This window comes from Panonychus citri, unplaced genomic scaffold (genome assembly GCF_014898815.1).
Source record: "Panonychus citri isolate SS breed McGregor unplaced genomic scaffold, ASM1489881v1 Contig00054, whole genome shotgun sequence".
NCBI lineage: Eukaryota > Metazoa > Arthropoda > Arachnida > Trombidiformes > Tetranychidae > Panonychus > Panonychus citri.
Genome location: NW_026515459.1, coordinates 34,656 through 54,545, shown reverse-complemented (window position 1 = coordinate 54,545; position 19,890 = coordinate 34,656). Strand labels below are relative to the sequence as shown.

The window sequence follows — 19,890 nt, the reverse complement described above, 5'->3', positions numbered from 1 at the left end:
TTGCATTGGATTGATCATGTCAAGAGATGGCACTAGAAGTGGATGGAAACTTGAGTTTTGTCTGGTTGAGTTGATTCATTTGCTTCTTATTGTTAATTGTTGAGTAATTAGTTTTCTATTCGCGGATTAATCATGTCGGAAGGAAAACCCTCAAAGAGCGAACTTCTGGCCACTCTGAGTTTGTCGAAAAATATTCCACCCAAAGTGAGTAGCGACCGGACCATTTTCTTTCAATGTTTTGACATTTCTTTTCTTTTGTTCAGTTTGACCAGCGTTCCAATTTTTCTAGATTTCAAATCTCACATAGTCTCGGAGGAGAAGAGTATTATTCTAGAGGGAATCAAAGGGCCTATTACGAGTTAAGGCCACCACCTCCTCCTCCAATATACGCCAACTTGGGTAAAAAAGCTCCTCCGCCACCTCCACCTCCACCTCCACCGCCTCTACTACCACCACCGTCACAACCACCAACGCCTCCACCACCACCACCAGCAAGTATGAATTGTTGTTAGATTGTTGGTTGTCTAGCCCAACTGATTTGAATTATCTTTTCTTGACTTAGGAAAAACTTCGGAACAACCACCATCTTATCAGATGTCAGTCAATATATTGAGAACCACACCCCACGCTCTGCCCATTCCCGTGACAGCTTCCTACACAACTACGGTCCAACAGCAGAGGACTCAGCACTCTTACAGACATCCACAAGCTCCAAACTATGTGAATGAACCGACGCAACTTTCTCGTCCTCCCCCGATTCCATCTGCACCCAAGCCTCACCTGACCTCTTATAACGTGACACCTCCAAGACCGAAGCGAGCAATCGAAGTTGAGAAAAAGTATGAAGCTTTAATGAAACAAATAGAGGATGAATTAGATAAATCCCTTCACTTTGGCCTTTGTCACACCTGTGGAAATAAGATCCAAGGTGCAGATCAAGCCTGTCAAGCGATGGGAAATTTATATCATACATCCTGTTTTGTTTGTTGTTGTTGTGGTCGAGTCTTGAGAGGAAAAGCTTTTTACAATGTTAACGGAAAAGTTTATTGTGAAGAAGATTATCTTTACTCAGGGTTCCAACAAACCGCTGAGAAATGTGCTGTCTGTGGTCATCTGATAATCGAAATGATACTCCAAGCTATGGGAAGATCATACCATCCAGGTTGTTTTCGCTGTTGTACTTGCAACGAGTGTCTCGATGGAGTTCCTTTCACAATTGATATGAACAATAAAATTTATTGCGTTGCCGATTATCATCGAGCTTATGCCCCGAAATGTGCCTCTTGTGGTGGTGCTATTACTCCTCTCGAAGGATCTGATGAAACAGTTCGAGTTGTCTCAATGGACAAAGATTATCATGTTGATTGTTATACTTGTGAAGATTGTGGTATGCAACTGACCGATGAACCTTCCCAAAGATGTTATCCATTGAGTGGTCATCTACTTTGTAGAGATTGTCATCTCAAAAGACTTGGTACTTTTTGAGTATCCAATCAATTCCCACCGTCCATAAAGTGAACTTGTTTCCTTCACGACAAGAATCACCACGATCTCATCATTTCTCACCAACCAAACGCACAAACGAATCAATCATCAATTGGAAAGATGGAGTTTAGGAAATGAAGGAAAATTAAAAAAAGATAATTTTTGTAGTGGTTAACATTGATATAATATTTTAAAATAAACTGTTAATAAACAGGTTACAATTTCATAATGGAATTTTTAAAATCACAGAGATGAATTTGTCATGTCAACATGACAAATAATAAGAAAAAGATGAAGAGAACACCGAAAACTTTGAACATTAACCATCTATTATTGGTGACTGATTGGAAATATCTCAATAAAGATTGGTGAGCAGCTTCAACGTTCAAATTAGTATCTGCAATGTTAGCATCGATTCTGCTAATCATTTCATCTTGTTGCTGGACCATTGTAGCCAATTGATTGAATATTCCTCCGAGTTCAACTATCGTTGATTCAATTGTTTGCATGGTGGACGCTCGTTCCTCCAAATATTGTGATGTATTGTCCTCATAGATGAGCAACTGTGCCTGTGATTGTTGTTGTTGTTGTTGCGAATGATTTGATTTACTAAGTGTTAATGGTTCATCTCCAAAGTCAATTATCGTTGAAGTTGTCTTTCGTTGCTGCAATTGATTAGATGTCGATGGAGTGGACCCAGTGAATTGCTCTCTTCTCGCCTTTTGTTGTTGCATATTCTGAGATCTGAGTTCTAGTGTTGTCTTGAAATCGCTACTTACACTTGCTAATTGTTCTTGGAGGTTGAGTACAACATTTTTCGAATAAGATTCGACATTCTGACGTTTACCATCTTTCACCTTTGCAAGCTGATTTTGTCTCAATTCTTCAATCTGTTGATTAAGCGAATTTACATCTTTCTTGATAATATAAACTAGTTCACTAAGTTGAGCACTCGACTCATCAGAGTCAAAGATCGTCTTCTTCCGAGCCAACTCATTCAGCTTTTCCAATTTACTACAAGTCATTGCAAGTTCCGAAAATATTGCACGAGTTGATTTCATGAAATCATTATAGTGAAAAGGTTTTGGATTATCGGGGAAGCCTTTCCTTGAATTGATCTTGTTACTCTCCATCCATTTGAGAGTCAATTTGTATTCGTTGGTTCGGTCCATACCTCAATTGTCATTGGGACTTGTTAATCAAAACAATAGAAAAATCTGTAAACCAGAAAACAATACAAAGTTTAATTAACAAGAGAATATCAATTTCAAGTAGTAATTGTTCAAATTATTTGGAACTTTTTAATGTCCATTATCAAAGTGATGCTACAATAAACTAAATTAGATGACAAGGTTACAAATTATTTCGAGCTGATCATTCAATGTTATGTACAACATGATTGGTATTTCTGTTTAGTCGCTCACGCAGCCAATGAAATAAAGTAAAGGTTGGGTTATATCGACTATTAGTATTTTTATCAATTTCGAGAGAGTATTGAAAGTGGGTCAAATATCGATAAAGTTTTGCAACTGTAAACTTTTCGAGAGAAGCAGCTATTAGATGGAAAGAGAGCAGGCGATGGTTCGCTTCCGTGAAGTAAAACAGTTCGCGATTACATGCCGAGGCTGCGATCCATTGAATTAATGACTTCAGTTGATGATCAGAACAGAAAGTATTAGAACCCCAGTTTCCAGTAGCGATGGGACCATTTGCATTCGAATATTCATTCAACATGAATCCACAATATGCTTTGGTCAATTCTCTTTCGATTAAATTAGTAGAATATTGACTCAATCCTGCGCCAGGATCGAATTTGATTGGATCTATTGCTACTATCTCGTTAAGACGACGACCCCAAGAGTCGAATTTCGTGACATCACTATGGCTTCCACGATAAAGGAAAGAGTCGCCTTCGCCAAAGCTGCGATTGAATCGTTCGGCACCAGTTATTGTGACCGCTTCATTGTCCAGCATGGACTCAGTGAAAAGCACCGACACAATAAGTTCAGGGTGAGTACAGAAAAGAACTTCTTCTTGACCGCACCCATTCTTCAAAGTTTTATATCCCAAAAATTTGTTGGCAAAATCGACTCGAAGTTTTCCTTTTCCGTTCCTTTGTAAACTTCCGTGATTGTCGATGATCAGTTTTGACAGGGTCGACGAGCAATTCGACCAAACAGGAATTTTCTCTGGGGCTAAGTATCGTCGTTGAAAAGAAACTACTCCTTTGAGCGATGACTTGGATGACCTATTGGAGGCTCGAAAAAAGTAATTGAGTATAGACCTTAGCTTATGCTCTTTCTTTCTGAATATACAACACGGTCTAGAAAATAGACTAAAAGAAAATGTCGATTGATTAGCGATGAAAACGAACTCAATTTAATCCAACTTACTGCTGAAGAGTGAAATGAGTCAATTCAGAATTTCTTGGATAGGGGAAAGTGCCAAGAAAAGCATTCGCAAGGAGAGACAATATTTGCTCTTGATCGAAGAAGAGACAATGATTCATTTTCTGTTTCAAGATTGGAATCCTTTGACGAATAACCCTCTTCAATGCCACAGCCGATTTCACGATGAACGGAAAAGTATGACGGTAAAATTCTACCGATTTTTTAGAATTTTTATATTTTTTTTCCGCGTCCAGACTTAGTATCACTCTTTCCAGCATATCAAAATCGTCTTTTATGCAGTTCGGATTGATTCGACACAATATCGAAGCCAATTCTGAAAATGATTTTATTTTCGTCTTTTCCAGCTCCTTGTCCACCAATTGAACGGTATTCCATCGATGTGGCAATTCAAAAGGCATCCTTACATGTTCACTAAATTCAGACGATTGATTGTCACAAGTTGAACCATGAAATATGGTCACACCGGGTCCAGGTCTCAATTCACCTAACGGTGCACAAACCTGAGCTTTCATGGTAGTTTGGAACTGGGGTTGAGTGAAAAGGAGAGCACTTTGTAGAGATAATTTGAAATGGTCAATTTCTATTCAATTGCAAAATTGAACACTGACTTCAGACGATATTGAAGTTAATCGAACAAAAGATGAAAAAGTTTAATTAACATAATTAGTATCGCCATCTATTTGAGTGGATTAACTCGCGGATAATCTGATTGATTTCCATTATCAAATTTAATTCAAACGTTAAATTACTGATTCTAAGGAATTTAAAGTTGTGCTGTAAAATATTGAGTCCGAACTTTAGTTGAGTAATTTTTCTCACTTGATTTTCAAATCGTTCAGAAAAATTTCCTCAGTTTATCTATTGCCTGAAGTGACTAAATATTATTAGATGATTGAGAATAGACTATGAAAATAGCAAGTGAACGTTTCGATGAACAAAACCGAAGTACCAGCACTGAATCACGATTGGAATCACCATTAATAAAAGAGACCCACAGTAATTAGAAGAAAAATGAGAACAAAGACAACGAAAGTTTTAAAATTTAATTGAAATTAAAATTGGATAATTATTTCAACCAAAGTTTATTGTTTTTGGAAAGAGGACATAACGTCAGTTGCGAGTGAGGAAAGGCGACCTGCGACACGACTGACTCCATCTCGAACTCCTTCCTTAACATCATATAAATTAGCAGTCACATTGGAAAGTCCACTTGCATAGCTTGAAGATGTTCGATTGCTCGCTCGACCAAAGTAATCGTCACTGCTGATGGCATTGGACCCTTCAAATTTCGATAGAGTTGTACGTTGTTCGAACTATGAAATTGTAGAAATAAAAACAAAAGTTAGAAATTTAAAACTCATCAAATGATTCGAATTTTTCTGCTATCAATGATCTATTACTTCACTAGAACGACCATCATTGAAATACTGGTCAGATGATATTGCTTTCGCTTGTCCGAATTTCTTCTGGGCTTGGACATCGGAAGTAGTCGATGTTGACGATTTGTAATAACCATGAGACGAACTTCTGATCGGCTTTCTAAATACAAGTAATGAGAGACAATTTAAATTATATTGATTGAAATTCAAAATAAACAACAAGTACTTTTCTTCATCGATGGATGGAATTTCATCAAGAATTTCAGGAACATCATTATCCTTTTTGAACCCAGAAGCAGTATCAAAGTCTTCGAAAAATTTACTTGATTTTTGTTTAATTGGTACGATAAAATTATCTCCTAAAGATTCAAGCTCGATGCGAGAGCCCACATCTCGATGGCTTCCAATAATTAAATCCTCGAAACCTTGAGAGAGAGAGAGAGAGAGAGAGAGAGAGAGAGAGAGAGAGAGAGAGAGAGAGAGAGAGAGAGAGATCATATGAGAAATGAGCAATTATAACGTTGCTTCAATTAATGTGAGAAAAAATTAATGTTTACCTGTTTCAAGTGCTTTATCCATGAAATAATTTCGAGAGCTTATTGTTGTTTCTGATTTTGTTGGATTGGTTTGTTCGAGGGTCATCATATCAGAACTTGCCGAATGAGAAACGCCAGTTTTAGCAGCAGTAAATCCCATTCCAAGCCTCTCAAATTGTTGAGCTTTAATTGGGTCAACAGTTCGCAGCTTTTCTTCGGTTATTCGAGCTCGTTCACTTAGATCCTTGTATGTTGTGTCAATTTCTTCTATGGTTTTGATTACCTCTTCTTTCGATAAAGATTTTGTTTCGTTTCTGGTCATGGACGCTTTCAATTCTTCAGCCTTAACAGCTTCTTTTTCAATCTCACTAAAATCGGTGTTGATCCGTTGAGCCCCAATCCTTTCTTTGATCCTAACTTAAAATATTATTAAACGTAGTTAAAGGTCGTATTAATTGTGTGTCGAATTGTGTTTTTCAAGAGCAGGAAAGAATCTGAATAAATAAACTTACTCCTCCTCCTCTTTTAGTTGTTTGTTTACGTGTACCAATGACAGGCTTATAATCTGATTTACCTTCTTTTCTTTCAGTAAAATTAACACTAAGCTTGCTAGAATTTATTGATTCAGTAGGCGCTGTTACCATGGTACAATCAGTTATTTTCTCGAATTTATCAACGGCCACTGATGAACGATTTTCTTGTTCCTGTTCAGACCAAAAATCAAGCTTAGCACTAGTCTCTTGTGTGTCTGAACTAAAGACTGTTCCTGAAGGAAGACTTTTGAACGATTCGGTTCCATATAGTTTCATGGCCTGAGCAGCTAATTTATCTTTATACAACTGAGCAGCTCTACTGTGGTACTTTTGCTGAGCATCTTTAGCGGTACAACCGTGTTGTTGGAAAAAGGCCAAAGCGTTATCATTACCACCAGCTTGCATTGAACCAACTTGAAGCCAAGTCCAATTTGTATCGAGCTGCGTTGATCGTACAAATGACACATGGACTCCAAGTGACCGGTGTCTAGCCGAACAATCAATACAAATAAAAATGCCAAAACTGACACTAGCCCAGGACGGATTTTTAGCTCCACAATCAAAACATTGCTATAAAAAGTAAATGAAACCAAATAAGTGATACATCATCACACAAGAAAAGAGTAAACAATTGTACAGACCTTGTTTGCAGGGATATTCTTCAATTTATTGAAAATAGTTAATAACTCGTTCTTTGTTGGTTTGTTGTCAGACATTCTAGTACACTTAATAGATCAACTTGTATGAGAAAGGCTTTCGGAATTCAATCAATTTAACTGAGAATTACAATCAAATTAAAAGAAACAAAATTTCAACATGAAAAGAATCGTTAACAAAACGAACCACCAGATGGCGTCGGTACATCGACGTTTCTATGGAAATTTTTTCTGAATTTAATCAATAACAATCTAATCAAATCAATAACAATTATTTCACTCAACTAAATTGTTCTAGTTTCTTTTATGTAGCTTTGTGTTTTTCAACTCACAATTGTGTCTTCATTTCTTAGCTTTATTTACACAACTATGAATACAAAAAAGGTAAGATAATTTCCCTACTATTTTTTTTTCATTTTCTCAAGAGTTTGATTATGTTTCACTTTGTTTCATTATTCTCACAAGAAATTGATTCTTCACTCGGATTTTGAGGTCATTAAAACAACAGAGGATGGAAAATGTGACAAACTTAAAAGCGAAAATCATCAAATGAATGTTAAAGGCTCTCTCGGAGTCTCTCATTCATCAAGTCAAGATGAAAGAGCTGAAAGTTTACAATCGATCACATATAAGATCGATATGATAGCTGATCAATTGAAAACATCCGATGATAACGAAAGAAAAAACATTGATATGTCAATCAATGGAGATAATTCTATATATAATAGTGATTCAGCTAATTCAACAAGCACTTTGCTAGCCTCAAGAGATGAGAAAGAGAAATTAAATTTCAACGAAAAAGATTTAGCACCACCTCTTTTGGATTCGCAACGGAGGAAAAAGATACCAGAGCGGCCAAGCCAAAGTTTAAATCTGTGGTCATTTTTAAAGAAATGTATTGGTAAAGAGTTGACGAAAATTCCTATGCCTGTTAACTTTAATGAGCCTCTGTCAATGTTACAACGATTAACCGAAGACTTTGACTATGCTCATTTACTCCATAAAGCAGCAACAATCAGCGATAGTTGTGATCAATTAGTTTATGTCGCTGCATTTTGTGTCTCCAGTTATGCATGTACAGGTATCAGACTGAACAAACCATTTAATCCTCTTCTAGGAGAAACTTATGAATGTGATAGAACATCTGATTTGGGATGGAAGAGTATAACCGAGCAGGTAAGAATCGAATAAGCAAATGAATGGATGATTGTGAATACTAATTGTGTTTTGTTATCATCAACAGGTGAGCCACCACCCCCCTATGTTAGCACTTCATTGTGAAGGTAAAGGTTGGAAATGTTGGAGTGAATTTGGTTTATCAAGTAAATTTCGAGGAAAATATTTACAAGTGAATCCAGTGGACATAAGTCACCTCGAGTTTCCAGAGCATGGTTATCATTATACTTGGCACAAAGTCACTACAACCATTCACAACATTATCGTTGGTAAACTTTGGGTGGATAATCATGGAGATATGGTGATTACTAATCACACAACTGGTGATAGATGCCTCTTGAAATTCATACCTTATAGTTACTTTTCACGAGATATTCCTAGAAAGGTAACGATCGAGATCAAGAAACTCTTCATCTTTTTCAGATTCTTTGTAATCAATTTCAACTCGTCTACAGGTGACTGGTAAGATTGTAGATTCGAAAGGAGTAACAAAATGGATTATTCAAGGAATTTGGGACGAATATATTGAGTCCGCACTAGTTTTCGATAAACGAACATCAGCCAAAGGAAAATCAATCTACGATACATCTCCATTCGTTCGTGTCTGGCAGAAAACTCGCAATATGTTCGTAATGAATCAACCATTGTATCCGGATAACTATTAATGTCGAAATGATGTTTACTTTTCAGGTCTGAATGCGAAAAAATGTATAATTTAACTGCTTTAGCTGTTCAATTGAATGAACCAGAAGAAGGAGTAGCTCCAACCGATAGTCGACTCAGACCAGATCAACGATTAATGGAAGAAGGTAAATGGGATGAGGCTAATCAAGTGAAAGGATTACTGGAAGAAAAACAAAGATCGACCCGGAGAAAGAGAGAGGAAGAAGCTGCTACTAATCCAGAAGCTGAAGTTTCTTATGCACCATCTTGGTTCAAGCTTCAAATCGACCCGATTACGAATAATCCAGTCCATGTTTATAACGGTGATTATTGGCAGTGCAAACAGAAACAAGATTGGTCTCGGTGTCCAGTGATATTTAATTGTGATAAAGAAAATGACTTAAAGTCAGTATCAGCAATAGGAAAAGTTTAATGGGATATTTTACTTCGTGTGCCCATCGATGATTCACCTATTCAACTAAGAGACTTAATCAATTATTATCATGATTGATAATTTCCATTATTTTCGGATGAGCTCAGGAAATAGACTCCAGAGATTTAAACTCCAGAAGAAGCTCTAAAGTTCTATATTTTATTATCAATATTTACTTTTATATCTCTTTTAATAACTTTGACAAAAGATGCTTAAAAGTAATTGAATGGTACCATTTAAATAGTACTTTATTCATGTCATTGCTGCAATTGAAATTAGATTTAACTTTACTTCAAGTCAAAAAAAACAAATGAATCACTTGTAGATCTGAATGCCAAATTACTCAATTGTACACATTCGCTCATTTCCAAGCTGAAGACTGAGATTAAAGTAAATTATTTTGCCAAAATACAGCGCAATCATCCCAACGAGCTGATCATCAAATCAACAATAGTTTGAAACTGTCGATGTTTCTTTCATTGCCAGTCTCTATGAGGATCGATTAGGTAGACGAGATTGCAACTGGAAAATCTGACAAAAAGATGGAGAATGTAATGAGAACAAGTTTCAAGATTTTAATATGGCACAGTGGGATAATAGTTCAGAATAGAATGAAATGTAATCATTACATCATAGAGATTCCCACTTTTTTTCATCATCTTATTCAATAATAGTGACGTGAAGAACATTATCACTTACTTTTCCATTCTTACACCTTGATAACTTGAAGAAACATAATAAATCAAGGAGCCAACCCTTTAAGCGGTAGAGGTTTTTTAATGGTCCATCCTGTTGGGTAAAATCGAAAGAGATGAGTGTAAATTTGAATTCAATAAAACCATTAGATTGGAAAGAAGAAAAAGAATCAGAAAAGAGGGTCTCAATCAATAAGAATTCATGAGTAGCAAATACTCTTTCAAGTCGCATCATTTGAGTCAAACAAACAAAAGTATTGAAAATAAATCACTTACCTTAAGGTAGAATCGTTCAAATGAACTGAAAGAGTTCTCATCACCTCGTGATCATATCTACACATTTGGAGAATTGGAATAAATGAAAAAGATTAGACCAAGTAAAGTCAACATAAAATCTGAATAAATGGAACATTAGTCAGATAAGTTAGAGTTTCAATCACTTAGAGTCATGAGTAGCAAATACTCAATAAAGTCACATCACGATTGTCTATTGTTTCATTAAAGTAAAATAGAAATTTACTTACCCAATTAACTAGGAATTCATGAATTACCATTGACGAGCATTGGCTGAATTGAGGAACCATGAGGAGAGAAATGAACAAACTTTAAGTCGGATATCCGAGATTCTTCAGTGGAAGTGTCGCCATCTAGTGGAAAGAAAACAATAAATTGGATGAACCAGATGATCTCAAGTCTCAAATTAAGTCTCAATTGTTTCCTTAGTTGTTTGATTAGTATTATCAACATTTCTGTTTCTCAACCATCATGAGTTTCATGCAAAAATTGAAGTTGAAAAACATTCCCACGTGTAACAAACAGTTCATTTTCTTAGGCGTTAAAGAAGACAAAGTAAGACTCATTTAGTAAAATTCAATATTTTCCTTAAACTAATGTTCCAATTTTCTCTTGATTTGATTGTTAGCGAATCGATGGGCGAAGCTCAAAAGATTTTCGTAAATTATCTATTGAATTCGGATTAGACTATGGATCATCTGTTGTCAACCTTGGCGATACACGTGTTATGTGTAACATTGGCTATCAAATTGCAGAGCCAAAGGCAACTAAAAGTTGTGAAGGATTTTTGAACATTAAGGTTGATTTAGCTGCTACGATGGCTCATTCTCATGAGAAATCTGTGGAAATCATGAAAATAGTTGAAAAGAATATAAAAGAATCTAGATGTCTAGATCTGGAATCCTTGTGTCTGATCTCTGGGGAAAAAGTCTATTTGTTAGAAGCAGATTTAATTGTCATGAACGATGAAGGAAATCTCCCTGAATGCTGTTCCATTGCTATTCTGGCCTCTTTGTCGCACTTCAAAAGACCCGATGTTTCAGTCATTGATGATAAAATCAAAGTTCATTCGTTTACTGACCGTCATCCGATTCCAATCAACATTCTCCATTATCCTTTTTGCACAAGCTTCACGTTTTTCGAGTACTTTAAATTTGTTTGTGATCCAACACAAGCGGAAGAACAAGTTTCCGATGGACATTTGATTGTTGGAGCAAATAATTACAGAGAAATAACAACAATTCACATTTCAGGCAAATCGTCGATCAACAAAGATATTGTCATTAAGTGTTGCCAATTAGCAATTGAAAGGAGTAAATATTTAACCAATTTCGTGAAAGATGCTGTCGAAAGAGATTTAGCTCAAAGAAATAGTGGAATCGGTTTGAGAAATTTGATTAACTCCTGAAAACTGAATTGATTTGAAAATAAACAAAAAATTATAATGTCAAGAGTTTAATTATAAAAAGATTTGAATACAATGAGCATGTGAATCCATTTTGTAATGTGATCAACTATTTATCTTAATGGGAACATTTAAAGAATGAAATTCGAGTATCGGTTGATTGTGTAATTTAAATTCATTTATTTCAATTGGTATCAACAGATTAACTATCGAAAAGGTTTGATTGGCAGAAGAAAATGAACTCGCTTGATTTGATTAGAATTTCGATCAAAGGAAAAATGAGACAATTGAAGGCTTGATTTTCGTTCTCAATGATCGTTCATCGATCCAAATTGATTAGTAAAGAAAAAAGAGAAAGTAATATTACAATTGGATTGATAATAATGACAGTTGATTGGGTGAACAAAATTAACCCTCGAAAATGACCACAAAATGTAAGTTAATTGGTAATTGCAGCGACTAATTGTTATTATATTGATGCATATTAGTTTCTATTGGTATTGTTTGTATAATAGTATTTGTGTCCACCGGTCATATGTACATTCAGGTACTCCAAGTATTATGGCTCGAGTTTGGATCGTCTCAGACACTCAGTTGGAATAGCATAAGCAATGTCTTTGATATTGGCGACGTCCGCTCTCAGTTGTTCAAGTTCTTCGCGATAATTGGTCAACATGCCTGACAGGTCATCTCGCGACTTTCTCAACTCTTCTGTTCGATTGTTCAAATCAGCAGTCAGCAATTCCTTCTCGGCTTCCCGCAGTTTCACCTCCAATTCTTTCATGTTTCCACCGTCGACAGAGTCCAAACCTCCAGAGTTTTTATTATTGAATCAACAGTTTGCAGTGCACCAGACACTTTGCTTTTCGCCTCGATGGCACTAGTCTTGGCTTGGTTAGCTCTTTCTAAAGCTTCTAAAGCCAATTTCTCGTCGTTGACAGTCTGTTCACCATATGAGTTGAGTCGACCTTCGGTATCGGCTAGAGCCCTGTTCAATGATTCCACCTCGTCTTTCATTCTTCCCGCTCTCTCCTTTGTTTTACCTGCTTCCCCACGAATCGCATTTGCATCAGCGGAAGCATTACCAGCGATGTAACGAGCCTCGGTTGCAATACTCTGAGCGTTTATCGCGTCATTGTAAGCCCCAGTGAGAGCATCAAAAGCCTCCTGTGTCTTGGCTTTGCCTTCGTTCAAAAGCTTTTCCACCTGTGGTACTCGCTTCAGTGCTTCATCTGCTCGTCCTTGACTTTCTTTCACTGACTTATCGAACCCTCGAAGTGTCATCAAAGTTCCAGTGGCTTCCGTCAAAGTGGAATTGGCTGCCTGAGCTGCTTTCTCTGCAGTTTTATGAGCTTTGTCCACTTCGCTCAACAACTCGGAAGCTTTGTTCTGTTGCCTGGTTGCCTCTTTCAGAAGAGATCGAACATCCTCCATTTGGATCTGTGTTCCATTCAGTACATTCTCGTATCGTGACATCATCGCATCCGCTTCTCTCATGATACGAGCCGCCTGATCGACCAACTCTCTGGCATCTTGTTTCATGCCCGAGGCGTTCACATTTGGAATACTCAATGAGCCCGCTTCGGTCAACAATTGTAGCGCATCTTTGGCAGCTCGATCAGCTTCTTTCTTTGCTTCTTCTGCCATTTTCCTTGTTCGTTCCAATAAATCGTTGATATCGATCAATTGTTTCTGAATGGCCCGAATCTTCACGATTACTCGAATGCATCACCATGGCTTCTTTCACCAATCGAGACGCTTCTTCTGAGTTGTTCAAAGCTTCTTTCGCCAACTTTTCCACCTTTTCAGCTTCTTTTTCAATCTTATCTGCTAGAGCAACCGATTCCAATGATATTCTGGACATTCGTTCAGACTGCTGTCCGTACCTTTTGAACCTTTCGCGAGCATGTTCCAAGGCAGTTCTTCCTTCATGATCGAATGTCTTTTTAGCTTCAGATAATATTAAATTGGCTTTTTCAATTATATCTTCTGCTAAACTCATGTTTTGCTTTCCAAAATTGACCAAGTTGTTCAACCCTTCCATCCGACCGTCAACCAACGAGGTCAATTCTTTGACTCGGGCTAAACGGTTCTTTAAAGTGGTCAAAGAATTGACAAGGTTTCGACCATCTGAGCCCATTCGACGAGCATCCGATACCAGTGCCTCAGTGCGAGCGATCAATTCTTCCAATTGTGTTTCGAACTTTGATCTTCCACTTCCACAGGGCTGTTTTGTATCTCCTCCAGTAATAATCGCAACTGGTTCAGTTTACCTCGGTGCCCATTCACAGAGTCCTGGATTAGTCCGTAGCAAGCTGGACAGTCTATACAACCAGCAGTTCGGTTGAACTTGTTTTCACGACACCGCTCACATCGACGGCCTTCCACGTTTGCCAAACACTCACATTGACCATTATCGCGACACTGCAGAGATTTTGATCCAATTCGATCACAGTCACACTTTGCACATCCCTTCTCAGAGAAACCATAATGATAAGGTGCACATTGGTCACACTTAGTTCCAATGACCCCAGGTCGACAGTAGCATTTGCCGGTGAACTGATCGCAGGTCAGATTATGTGATCCAAACATATTACAACCACAGGATTGGCAACCATTCTCACCACTGATATCCCAATAGCCTTGTATGCACTGGTCACACTTTCGTCCCATCACATAGTTTTTACACTCGCAGTGTCCACTGCGAGAGTCACAAAGAGCCAATTCTTTTCCATCTTCTCCCTTGCCCATCACTGTTCCAGTTCTATGGCAACCACAAGATTTACAATCTCCCTTAGGGTAACTCAGAGCATCACCAAAGAAACCGGGAAGACATTTCTCACATCGATCCTAATGGGAAGTGAAAAGAAAACAAATTCATCAATAAAGTGATTCCATTCGAAACTCATTCACTTCGACTCTTACCCCGGCAGTGTTGTAAATGCATTTCAAACACTTTCCCGTTTCATGGTCACAACTTCCGACAGAGTTTTCATCAATGTTCCCACTGCAATCGCATTTCCTGCAAGAACTGTTTGCTATCGGGTTACCAAAATAACCATCGATACAAGACTCACAGAGGGCTCCTGATTACAAAGATCGAGAAACAAACAATTAGTTTAAACCCAGTGAATAGCGACCGAGATTATCATTAGCACATGCAACCTAACGTCGAGTTAGTCACCCTTGAGAAAGAGTTTCTCATGTTAGCAAATCTTTCACTCTCTTCTTAGTTGCTGATGATTTTAATCATCCATGCAAATACTTATCCATGAATCAATTAACTGTCTCAATTCAGCTCATCACTGATCATTACCTCCGTAACCTTGAGGACACTCCAAACAAGCTATACTTTCATCAGGTAAGACAACACAAGCTCCCGCATTACGGTGACAGGGACAAGAAGTACATCCAGTCCCGTCTAATGGATTACCGTAATAGCCTCGAGCACAAGTCTCACAATTATCACCACCGGTGTTGTTTGTACACATACATTTTCCTTTACAAATTAACCATCACCATGAATTAATTAGAAACCACCACCAATATCAAGTTAAGTTTGGTTAGAGATTGCAAATGGGAAGTGGGAGTGGGAGTGGGAGTGGGCGTGGATGGGGAATAGGAATAGGAGGAAGAAAAGAAAGTAAGAAAATTGATTGTTAAAGTTACCGTCACCAAAGACCAGAATCAGTATCAAACCGGTGATTTTCCTTCACCTTGTTCACTCTCTTTACCTGTATATGGATCACAAAAGTCAGCGTAGCCATTACATTGACAAGGTAGACAAACCGCGAAACTTCCCCCGCCCGGTGGTTCGTGTCGATATCCCGTCTTACATGACTCACAAAACTGTCCATCATAACCTGCTGGACACTCACATCGCTCGACCCAACTTGCTGCTCGACCATATGCACCCCGTTGGGCAGATTCCAGGGCTATTTCATCAACATAACCTGACCCATCTCTATTGTACACAATGCGAATCTTGATGGACGTTAAATTGGCCAAAACACTTATGAAATCTTTCCCAGACAGCCTCGGACTCCAGCCGAATCGAGCGTCTTCGTGAAGTCTAAACGAGTAAGAACGTTGGTTTCGACTTGGAAGACTATTGTCTTGACCGTGTATTGGTTGAGCAAGGGTCAATCCAGCGCCTTCAATAATGACATCGGCAAATTGTGAGGCTGGAGAATCGTCGTTCACTCTTAAATTGAATCTCAAGTGTTGATTGTAAGAGAAACGCTGATCCCCAAGGAAAGATGGAGGAGCAACCAAATAAACCGCGTCCAATCCATAACTTGCTTGAGAGCCGATACTATGATCTGATGTATTGTGTACGAGTGCAACAGAACGACCCATTCTATCAATCGCCGTCCATTTCTCGGTATCTTTGTAGAAATAAGATTCAATTGCATGGGCAGTGTAATCTTCCGCCGATTCGCAAACAGATGAGTGGCCGTAACAAAAGCAAGATAAACATCCAAATTCGTTGGTTCCTTGCAAATCGAAGTAACCAGGCTTACACTTTTCACAAGTTCTTCCTTCCACATTCTGTTTACATAAACATTCCCCAGAGACAGGGTGACATCGAGCGGTGTTGTTGAAACTTCCTTGTACAAAGCAGTCGCAGGGTCTGACGGGCAAATAAAAGGTTAGTTAAATATCTTGGGAAAATGATCCACTAGAAATACTCACTTGCAACCCTGGGCCGAAAAGTCGTAATAGTTATCAGCACAACGATCGCATTTTTCCCCAGAAACTCCTGGTCTACAGATACATTGACCATCTCGACTGCACTGCGATGTCACGGACCCTTAACGAATGAAAATGCCAATAAAACAATCGAATCCATATAAATACTATTTCATTGACTTACCTGTTGGATCGCAGTCACAGGTAACACATCGTCCCAGATTATTTTCGTAAAAACCTTCCTTGCATCTTTCACAGTTTGGTCCATCGGTGTTGTCGGCACAGTCAACATCGACCTCCGTGTCCAGTTTCAGCCCACAAATCAGCATCGTAAACGCATTTCGAGGCTTTATTGTTACAATTACAAACTGAAATATAAAACACAAGTTAGAAGAGAAAACAGAGAAAGGGGAACAATTAAAGAAACTAAATGGTATTACATTCCCAGACTGACTTCTTAGTGTTCCACACTTCAAGTTGCACGCACTCAACAAGTACGGCGCTTGACGCAAAAATAAATATCAAGGAAAGTATCGTTTGCATGGTAGAAACTCAGATGTTCCTCTTATCACTTATTCAGTGTAGTTGGGGCACAGTAATACAAAATTGAAGCGATTCTCGGACCATTTACAGGTCAAATAATCATGTTACACTTGATGCGACGATGATCGTTACTCTAGGCGCCCTTAGTCAACAGATTCTTAACTTTATTTGGTCACTGGACTACAAGTCAAACGATTGTGAATAGCAAAGCAACAAAAACTGGATTTCATGTTAGTTTTGTCTCTTCTATTAACGGAGAAAAGGTATAACCTGTACCGCAACTTTTACTGACAAAAGTGCGTAGGCATCAATTCAGCCCACTTTAGTTGTCTTATCTCGATACCAAAACAACAACAGGTATCATGATATTTTCTACTTACGTTGACATTCGTGTGCGTCCTCAAAAGTAGCAACTTCATATTTCTGATCGTTATACAGATCGTGACAACGTTCACAATTGACTCCAGTCGTGTTGTGTTCACAAATACACATCAATTGGCTGTAGGGATCATTTATATCAGAGGTTCTGCAGTCACTCGCATGTCCATTACATTTGCATCTACAGGTCGAGAAAAAGGTCGAGAAAAAGGTCAATGAGAATGGAATCAATGATATTAATCAGATATTCGCTCGCTCAACAGATGAGTAGATTCCTGGTATCACTTCATATTCATTTGTTACATTTTAACTGTAATTTTCAAGGTCACTAATCATGTTCACTAGTTTGAAGATAAAGCGAGAGAGAACAGCTCATCTTTGCCTCGTCATCTTCTCATCTTCTCATCAACATCAATAGACAAGTCAACGAATTTGATTCGCAATCAGAAATTCTCAGATAAACATTGAAATCAGCTTTTTCTCTCATTAAACTGTAAAATTTTCTGTCTTAAAGGCGTCAGTTGAGACTATTTTTGGAACCAACCAATAGATCAACACCCATAACTATTTAAGTCTCGATAGTTTTCGATAAAATGGTTATCCAGAGGGAGAAAGAAGAGGAAAGTAGGATGGGTGAGTAGTTTAAGAAAAAACAGATAACTTTTAGAGAAAAATGCGTTTGAGATGATCTTTGTTTCTCTCTTTCCTCTTTAACTACTAACTGATCACTCCCTTTGCCAGAGATCACTGTGTCTTCTTTCATTCTTCATCATCACAACCACTGCTCTCGAATCATCACCAATATCTATCAAAGTCCACAAGAGGTAAGAGCAAAGAGTGCGAGAGAGAGAAAACAGGAGAGAAAGAGAGCGAGGGCGAGAAAGACAATGGTAATGTTTCGGTTATCCTTTTGGTTCATGTGTTTCAATCTCTTCGACTCTTTAATCGGTCTACTAATCCATCTTTATCTCATCTCCATGACTTGATCTTTGCAGGATGAAAAAGAAAGAAGGAAAGCTGAAGTGCGAGCTCGTCTCGAAGCTCAAGCTCGAAAGAAACGCGGTTTCATGACCCCCGAAAGGAAAAAGCGACTGAGGGTAAGTAAACATTGACACTTTCACTTGAATCTTGAACTAGAGTTAAATTACTGTTGAAAGTTTTTTCTTATTCCACTTGTAACCCAAACAACGTCTTCAGAATTTACTTCGACGTAAGGCAGCGGAAGCGCTGAAAAGGGAGCAAGAAAGAAAAGCTGAAGAGAGACGAAGGATCATCCGAGAACGCACTGGAGCCCAGAAAAATTTCGATTCGGTCAACGAAGGTAATTAGTGTTACACTTTGCGATTTACGAGCTTTCCTCATTTCTGTTTGATTCTCAATCTCAAGCTAATCTTCAATCAATCGTGAAAGATTATTATAAAAGAATTCAGGACTTGGAAAGTAAAAAGTGGGACTTGGAAAGGGCCACTCGAGTGAAAGAAATCGAGGTTAGTAGTGAGATTGAACAATAACCATTAATCGATTGGCTCTTTTTCCAATTGTTCATCATTGTTTTCAGCTTAAAGAAATGCAGGAAAAAGTAAACGATCTGAAGGGCAAATTGTAAGTATTCACACAAAATCTCAATTCTGTTGCTTTTCTTTTCTTTTCAATGTCTGTGTCTTTCACTTGGTCAGTGTCATTCCTCCGTTGAAAAAAGTGTCGAAAACTGCGAATCAGTAAGTTAAACTGTCACACAATTGTCTCCACTCGATGCAACCATTAAAGATCTTAATCTTGACTTCGTTTTCTTATTCTTAGATTAGAGAAAATTCGTATGTTTACTGCTCGAGTTTCTCAGATGGATTATCGTAATCAATTGAAACAAGTTCAGAAAAATGATTATCGTCTCGAGGATAACGACGAGGTCGCCAGCAAGACATGCAAACCTGAATGGGCTCAACCCAAAAGCAAAACAACATCGGTATCTGAGGCCATTTCTGAGGCTGTTTCTGAGGCCGAGCAAGATGATTACTAAGTTTTCAACAAGACTGGACATTACGCACTAAGTGTATCTCGCTGCAATCTCGCAACGAAAACAATCATTGTAATCAACATGATAAAATATTGATTAGTTAATAAACAGATTGTTTCGTCCAATCATTGATTACGTTTCTATTTGATTGATTGATTGATTGAATTGATGAGACTTACCTTCCACCAACCGACAGGTCAGAAATTGCATAGTAATACGTTTTAAGTACTTGTGGGTCTCGAAAAACTTCATCACCAAACGTATTATGTCTCACCATGACAACTTTTATATCGGTGGCAGCGACGAATTTCTGTTGGGAGGAAGCGATCGAAAATTGAGCGATAAACAGCATCGAAGAAATTACTGTTATGTTCTAAAGTTTTTTACCTGCAATTCCAAGTTTTGATCGAATCTTTTATGACTTGGCCTGAGCTCTAGAGTGCTGAAAATAATATTCCCACCAGTGAGAGGAGAAATGTCCGAGAATTCTTTGGAGCACAAAACTTTGTCCGGCTGAGAATCGGGGACTTCTCTCGATTCACTGACATTGAATGTATCCAAACAGTTTCCACTGAAATACTGGAAAGGCACCCAATC

General features: G+C 38.0%; 7 protein-coding genes, 1 long non-coding RNA gene and 1 pseudogene across 8 annotated transcripts; 4 read left to right on the top strand and 5 right to left on the bottom strand.

The window, feature by feature from the left end:
• Nucleotides 1-41: 41 nt before the first annotated feature.
• LOC128385865 (LIM domain-containing protein jub-like) lies at nt 42-1,719 on the top strand. Its single transcript, XM_053344796.1, has 3 exons — nt 42-204; nt 264-495; nt 563-1,719. Exons 1-3 carry the CDS (start codon nt 133-135, stop codon nt 1,483-1,485), a joined length of 1,227 nt encoding a protein of 408 aa, XP_053200771.1. The 5' UTR covers nt 42-132; the 3' UTR covers nt 1,486-1,719.
• LOC128385867 (syntaxin-5-like) lies at nt 1,669-2,731 on the bottom strand. Its single transcript, XM_053344798.1, has one exon. It carries the CDS (start codon nt 2,655-2,657, stop codon nt 1,746-1,748), a length of 912 nt encoding a protein of 303 aa, XP_053200773.1. The 5' UTR covers nt 2,658-2,731; the 3' UTR covers nt 1,669-1,745.
• Nucleotides 2,732-2,766: 35 nt separating this feature from the next.
• LOC128385864 (poly(ADP-ribose) glycohydrolase-like) lies at nt 2,767-4,770 on the bottom strand. Its single transcript, XM_053344795.1, has 2 exons — nt 3,879-4,770; nt 2,767-3,820 (listed from the first exon to the last, which is right to left on the bottom strand). Exons 1-2 carry the CDS (start codon nt 4,406-4,408, stop codon nt 2,860-2,862), a joined length of 1,491 nt encoding a protein of 496 aa, XP_053200770.1. The 5' UTR covers nt 4,409-4,770; the 3' UTR covers nt 2,767-2,859.
• Nucleotides 4,771-4,925: 155 nt separating this feature from the next.
• On the bottom strand, nt 4,926-7,201 carry LOC128385862 (ADP-ribosylation factor GTPase-activating protein 2-like). Its single transcript, XM_053344793.1, is given in 7 exon segments — nt 4,926-5,209; nt 5,297-5,435; nt 5,502-5,700; nt 5,833-6,210; nt 6,213-6,228; nt 6,324-6,914; nt 6,986-7,201. Coding segments are annotated over 7 exon segments (1,629 nt in total). The 5' UTR covers nt 7,061-7,201; the 3' UTR covers nt 4,926-4,978.
• Nucleotides 7,202-7,245: 44 nt separating this feature from the next.
• LOC128385863 (oxysterol-binding protein 1-like) lies at nt 7,246-9,504 on the top strand. Its single transcript, XM_053344794.1, has 5 exons — nt 7,246-7,384; nt 7,466-8,176; nt 8,244-8,561; nt 8,632-8,801; nt 8,867-9,504. The coding sequence occupies exons 1-5, from the start codon at nt 7,370-7,372 to the stop codon at nt 9,270-9,272; spliced, it is 1,620 nt and encodes a 539-aa protein (XP_053200769.1). The 5' UTR covers nt 7,246-7,369; the 3' UTR covers nt 9,273-9,504.
• LOC128385874 (uncharacterized) lies at nt 9,485-10,598 on the bottom strand. Its single transcript, XR_008324842.1, has 4 exons — nt 10,492-10,598; nt 10,244-10,300; nt 9,972-10,061; nt 9,485-9,803 (listed from the first exon to the last, which is right to left on the bottom strand). It is a non-coding gene; the product is annotated as an uncharacterized LOC128385874 (long non-coding RNA).
• Nucleotides 10,599-10,635: 37 nt separating this feature from the next.
• Nucleotides 10,636-11,712, top strand: LOC128385869 (exosome complex component RRP45-like). Its single transcript, XM_053344799.1, has 2 exons — nt 10,636-10,816; nt 10,890-11,712. The coding sequence occupies exons 1-2, from the start codon at nt 10,733-10,735 to the stop codon at nt 11,667-11,669; spliced, it is 864 nt and encodes a 287-aa protein (XP_053200774.1). The 5' UTR covers nt 10,636-10,732; the 3' UTR covers nt 11,670-11,712.
• Nucleotides 11,713-11,822: 110 nt separating this feature from the next.
• Nucleotides 11,823-17,122, bottom strand: LOC128385860 (laminin subunit gamma-1-like; annotated as a pseudogene).
• A 995-nt stretch (nt 17,123-18,117) lies between these two features.
• LOC128385872 (troponin I-like) lies at nt 18,118-19,421 on the top strand. The gene is made up of 7 exons (XM_053344804.1): nt 18,118-18,169; nt 18,275-18,376; nt 18,477-18,600; nt 18,666-18,766; nt 18,838-18,881; nt 18,956-18,997; nt 19,080-19,421. The coding sequence occupies exons 1-7, from the start codon at nt 18,167-18,169 to the stop codon at nt 19,294-19,296; spliced, it is 633 nt and encodes a 210-aa protein (XP_053200779.1). The 5' UTR covers nt 18,118-18,166; the 3' UTR covers nt 19,297-19,421.
• Nucleotides 19,422-19,890: the final 469 nt, after the last annotated feature.

Coding starts and splice junctions, on each gene's coding strand:
- LOC128385865 (XM_053344796.1), top strand. CDS start 133: ATGTCGGAAGGAAAACCCTCAAAGAGCGAACTTCTGGCCACTCTGAGT. Junction 205..263: donor CGAAAAATATTCCACCCAAA/GTGAGTAGCGAC, acceptor TCTTTTGTTCAG/TTTGACCAGCGTTCCAATTT. Junction 496..562: donor TCCACCACCACCACCAGCAA/GTATGAATTGTT, acceptor TTCTTGACTTAG/GAAAAACTTCGGAACAACCA.
- LOC128385867 (XM_053344798.1), bottom strand. CDS start 2,657: ATGGACCGAACCAACGAATACAAATTGACTCTCAAATGGATGGAGAGT.
- LOC128385864 (XM_053344795.1), bottom strand. CDS start 4,408: ATGAAAGCTCAGGTTTGTGCACCGTTAGGTGAATTGAGACCTGGACCC. Junction 3,821..3,878: donor ACTCATTTCACTCTTCAGCA/GTAAGTTGGATT, acceptor ATTTTCTTTTAG/TCTATTTTCTAGACCGTGTT.
- LOC128385863 (XM_053344794.1), top strand. Junction 8,177..8,243: donor GGAAGAGTATAACCGAGCAG/GTAAGAATCGAA, acceptor TATCATCAACAG/GTGAGCCACCACCCCCCTAT. Junction 8,802..8,866: donor TGGCAGAAAACTCGCAATAT/GTTCGTAATGAA, acceptor TTTACTTTTCAG/GTCTGAATGCGAAAAAATGT.
- LOC128385869 (XM_053344799.1), top strand. CDS start 10,733: ATGAGTTTCATGCAAAAATTGAAGTTGAAAAACATTCCCACGTGTAAC. Junction 10,817..10,889: donor TAGGCGTTAAAGAAGACAAA/GTAAGACTCATT, acceptor TTTGATTGTTAG/CGAATCGATGGGCGAAGCTC.
- LOC128385872 (XM_053344804.1), top strand. Junction 18,601..18,665: donor TTTCGATTCGGTCAACGAAG/GTAATTAGTGTT, acceptor CTCAATCTCAAG/CTAATCTTCAATCAATCGTG. Junction 18,767..18,837: donor CTCGAGTGAAAGAAATCGAG/GTTAGTAGTGAG, acceptor CATTGTTTTCAG/CTTAAAGAAATGCAGGAAAA.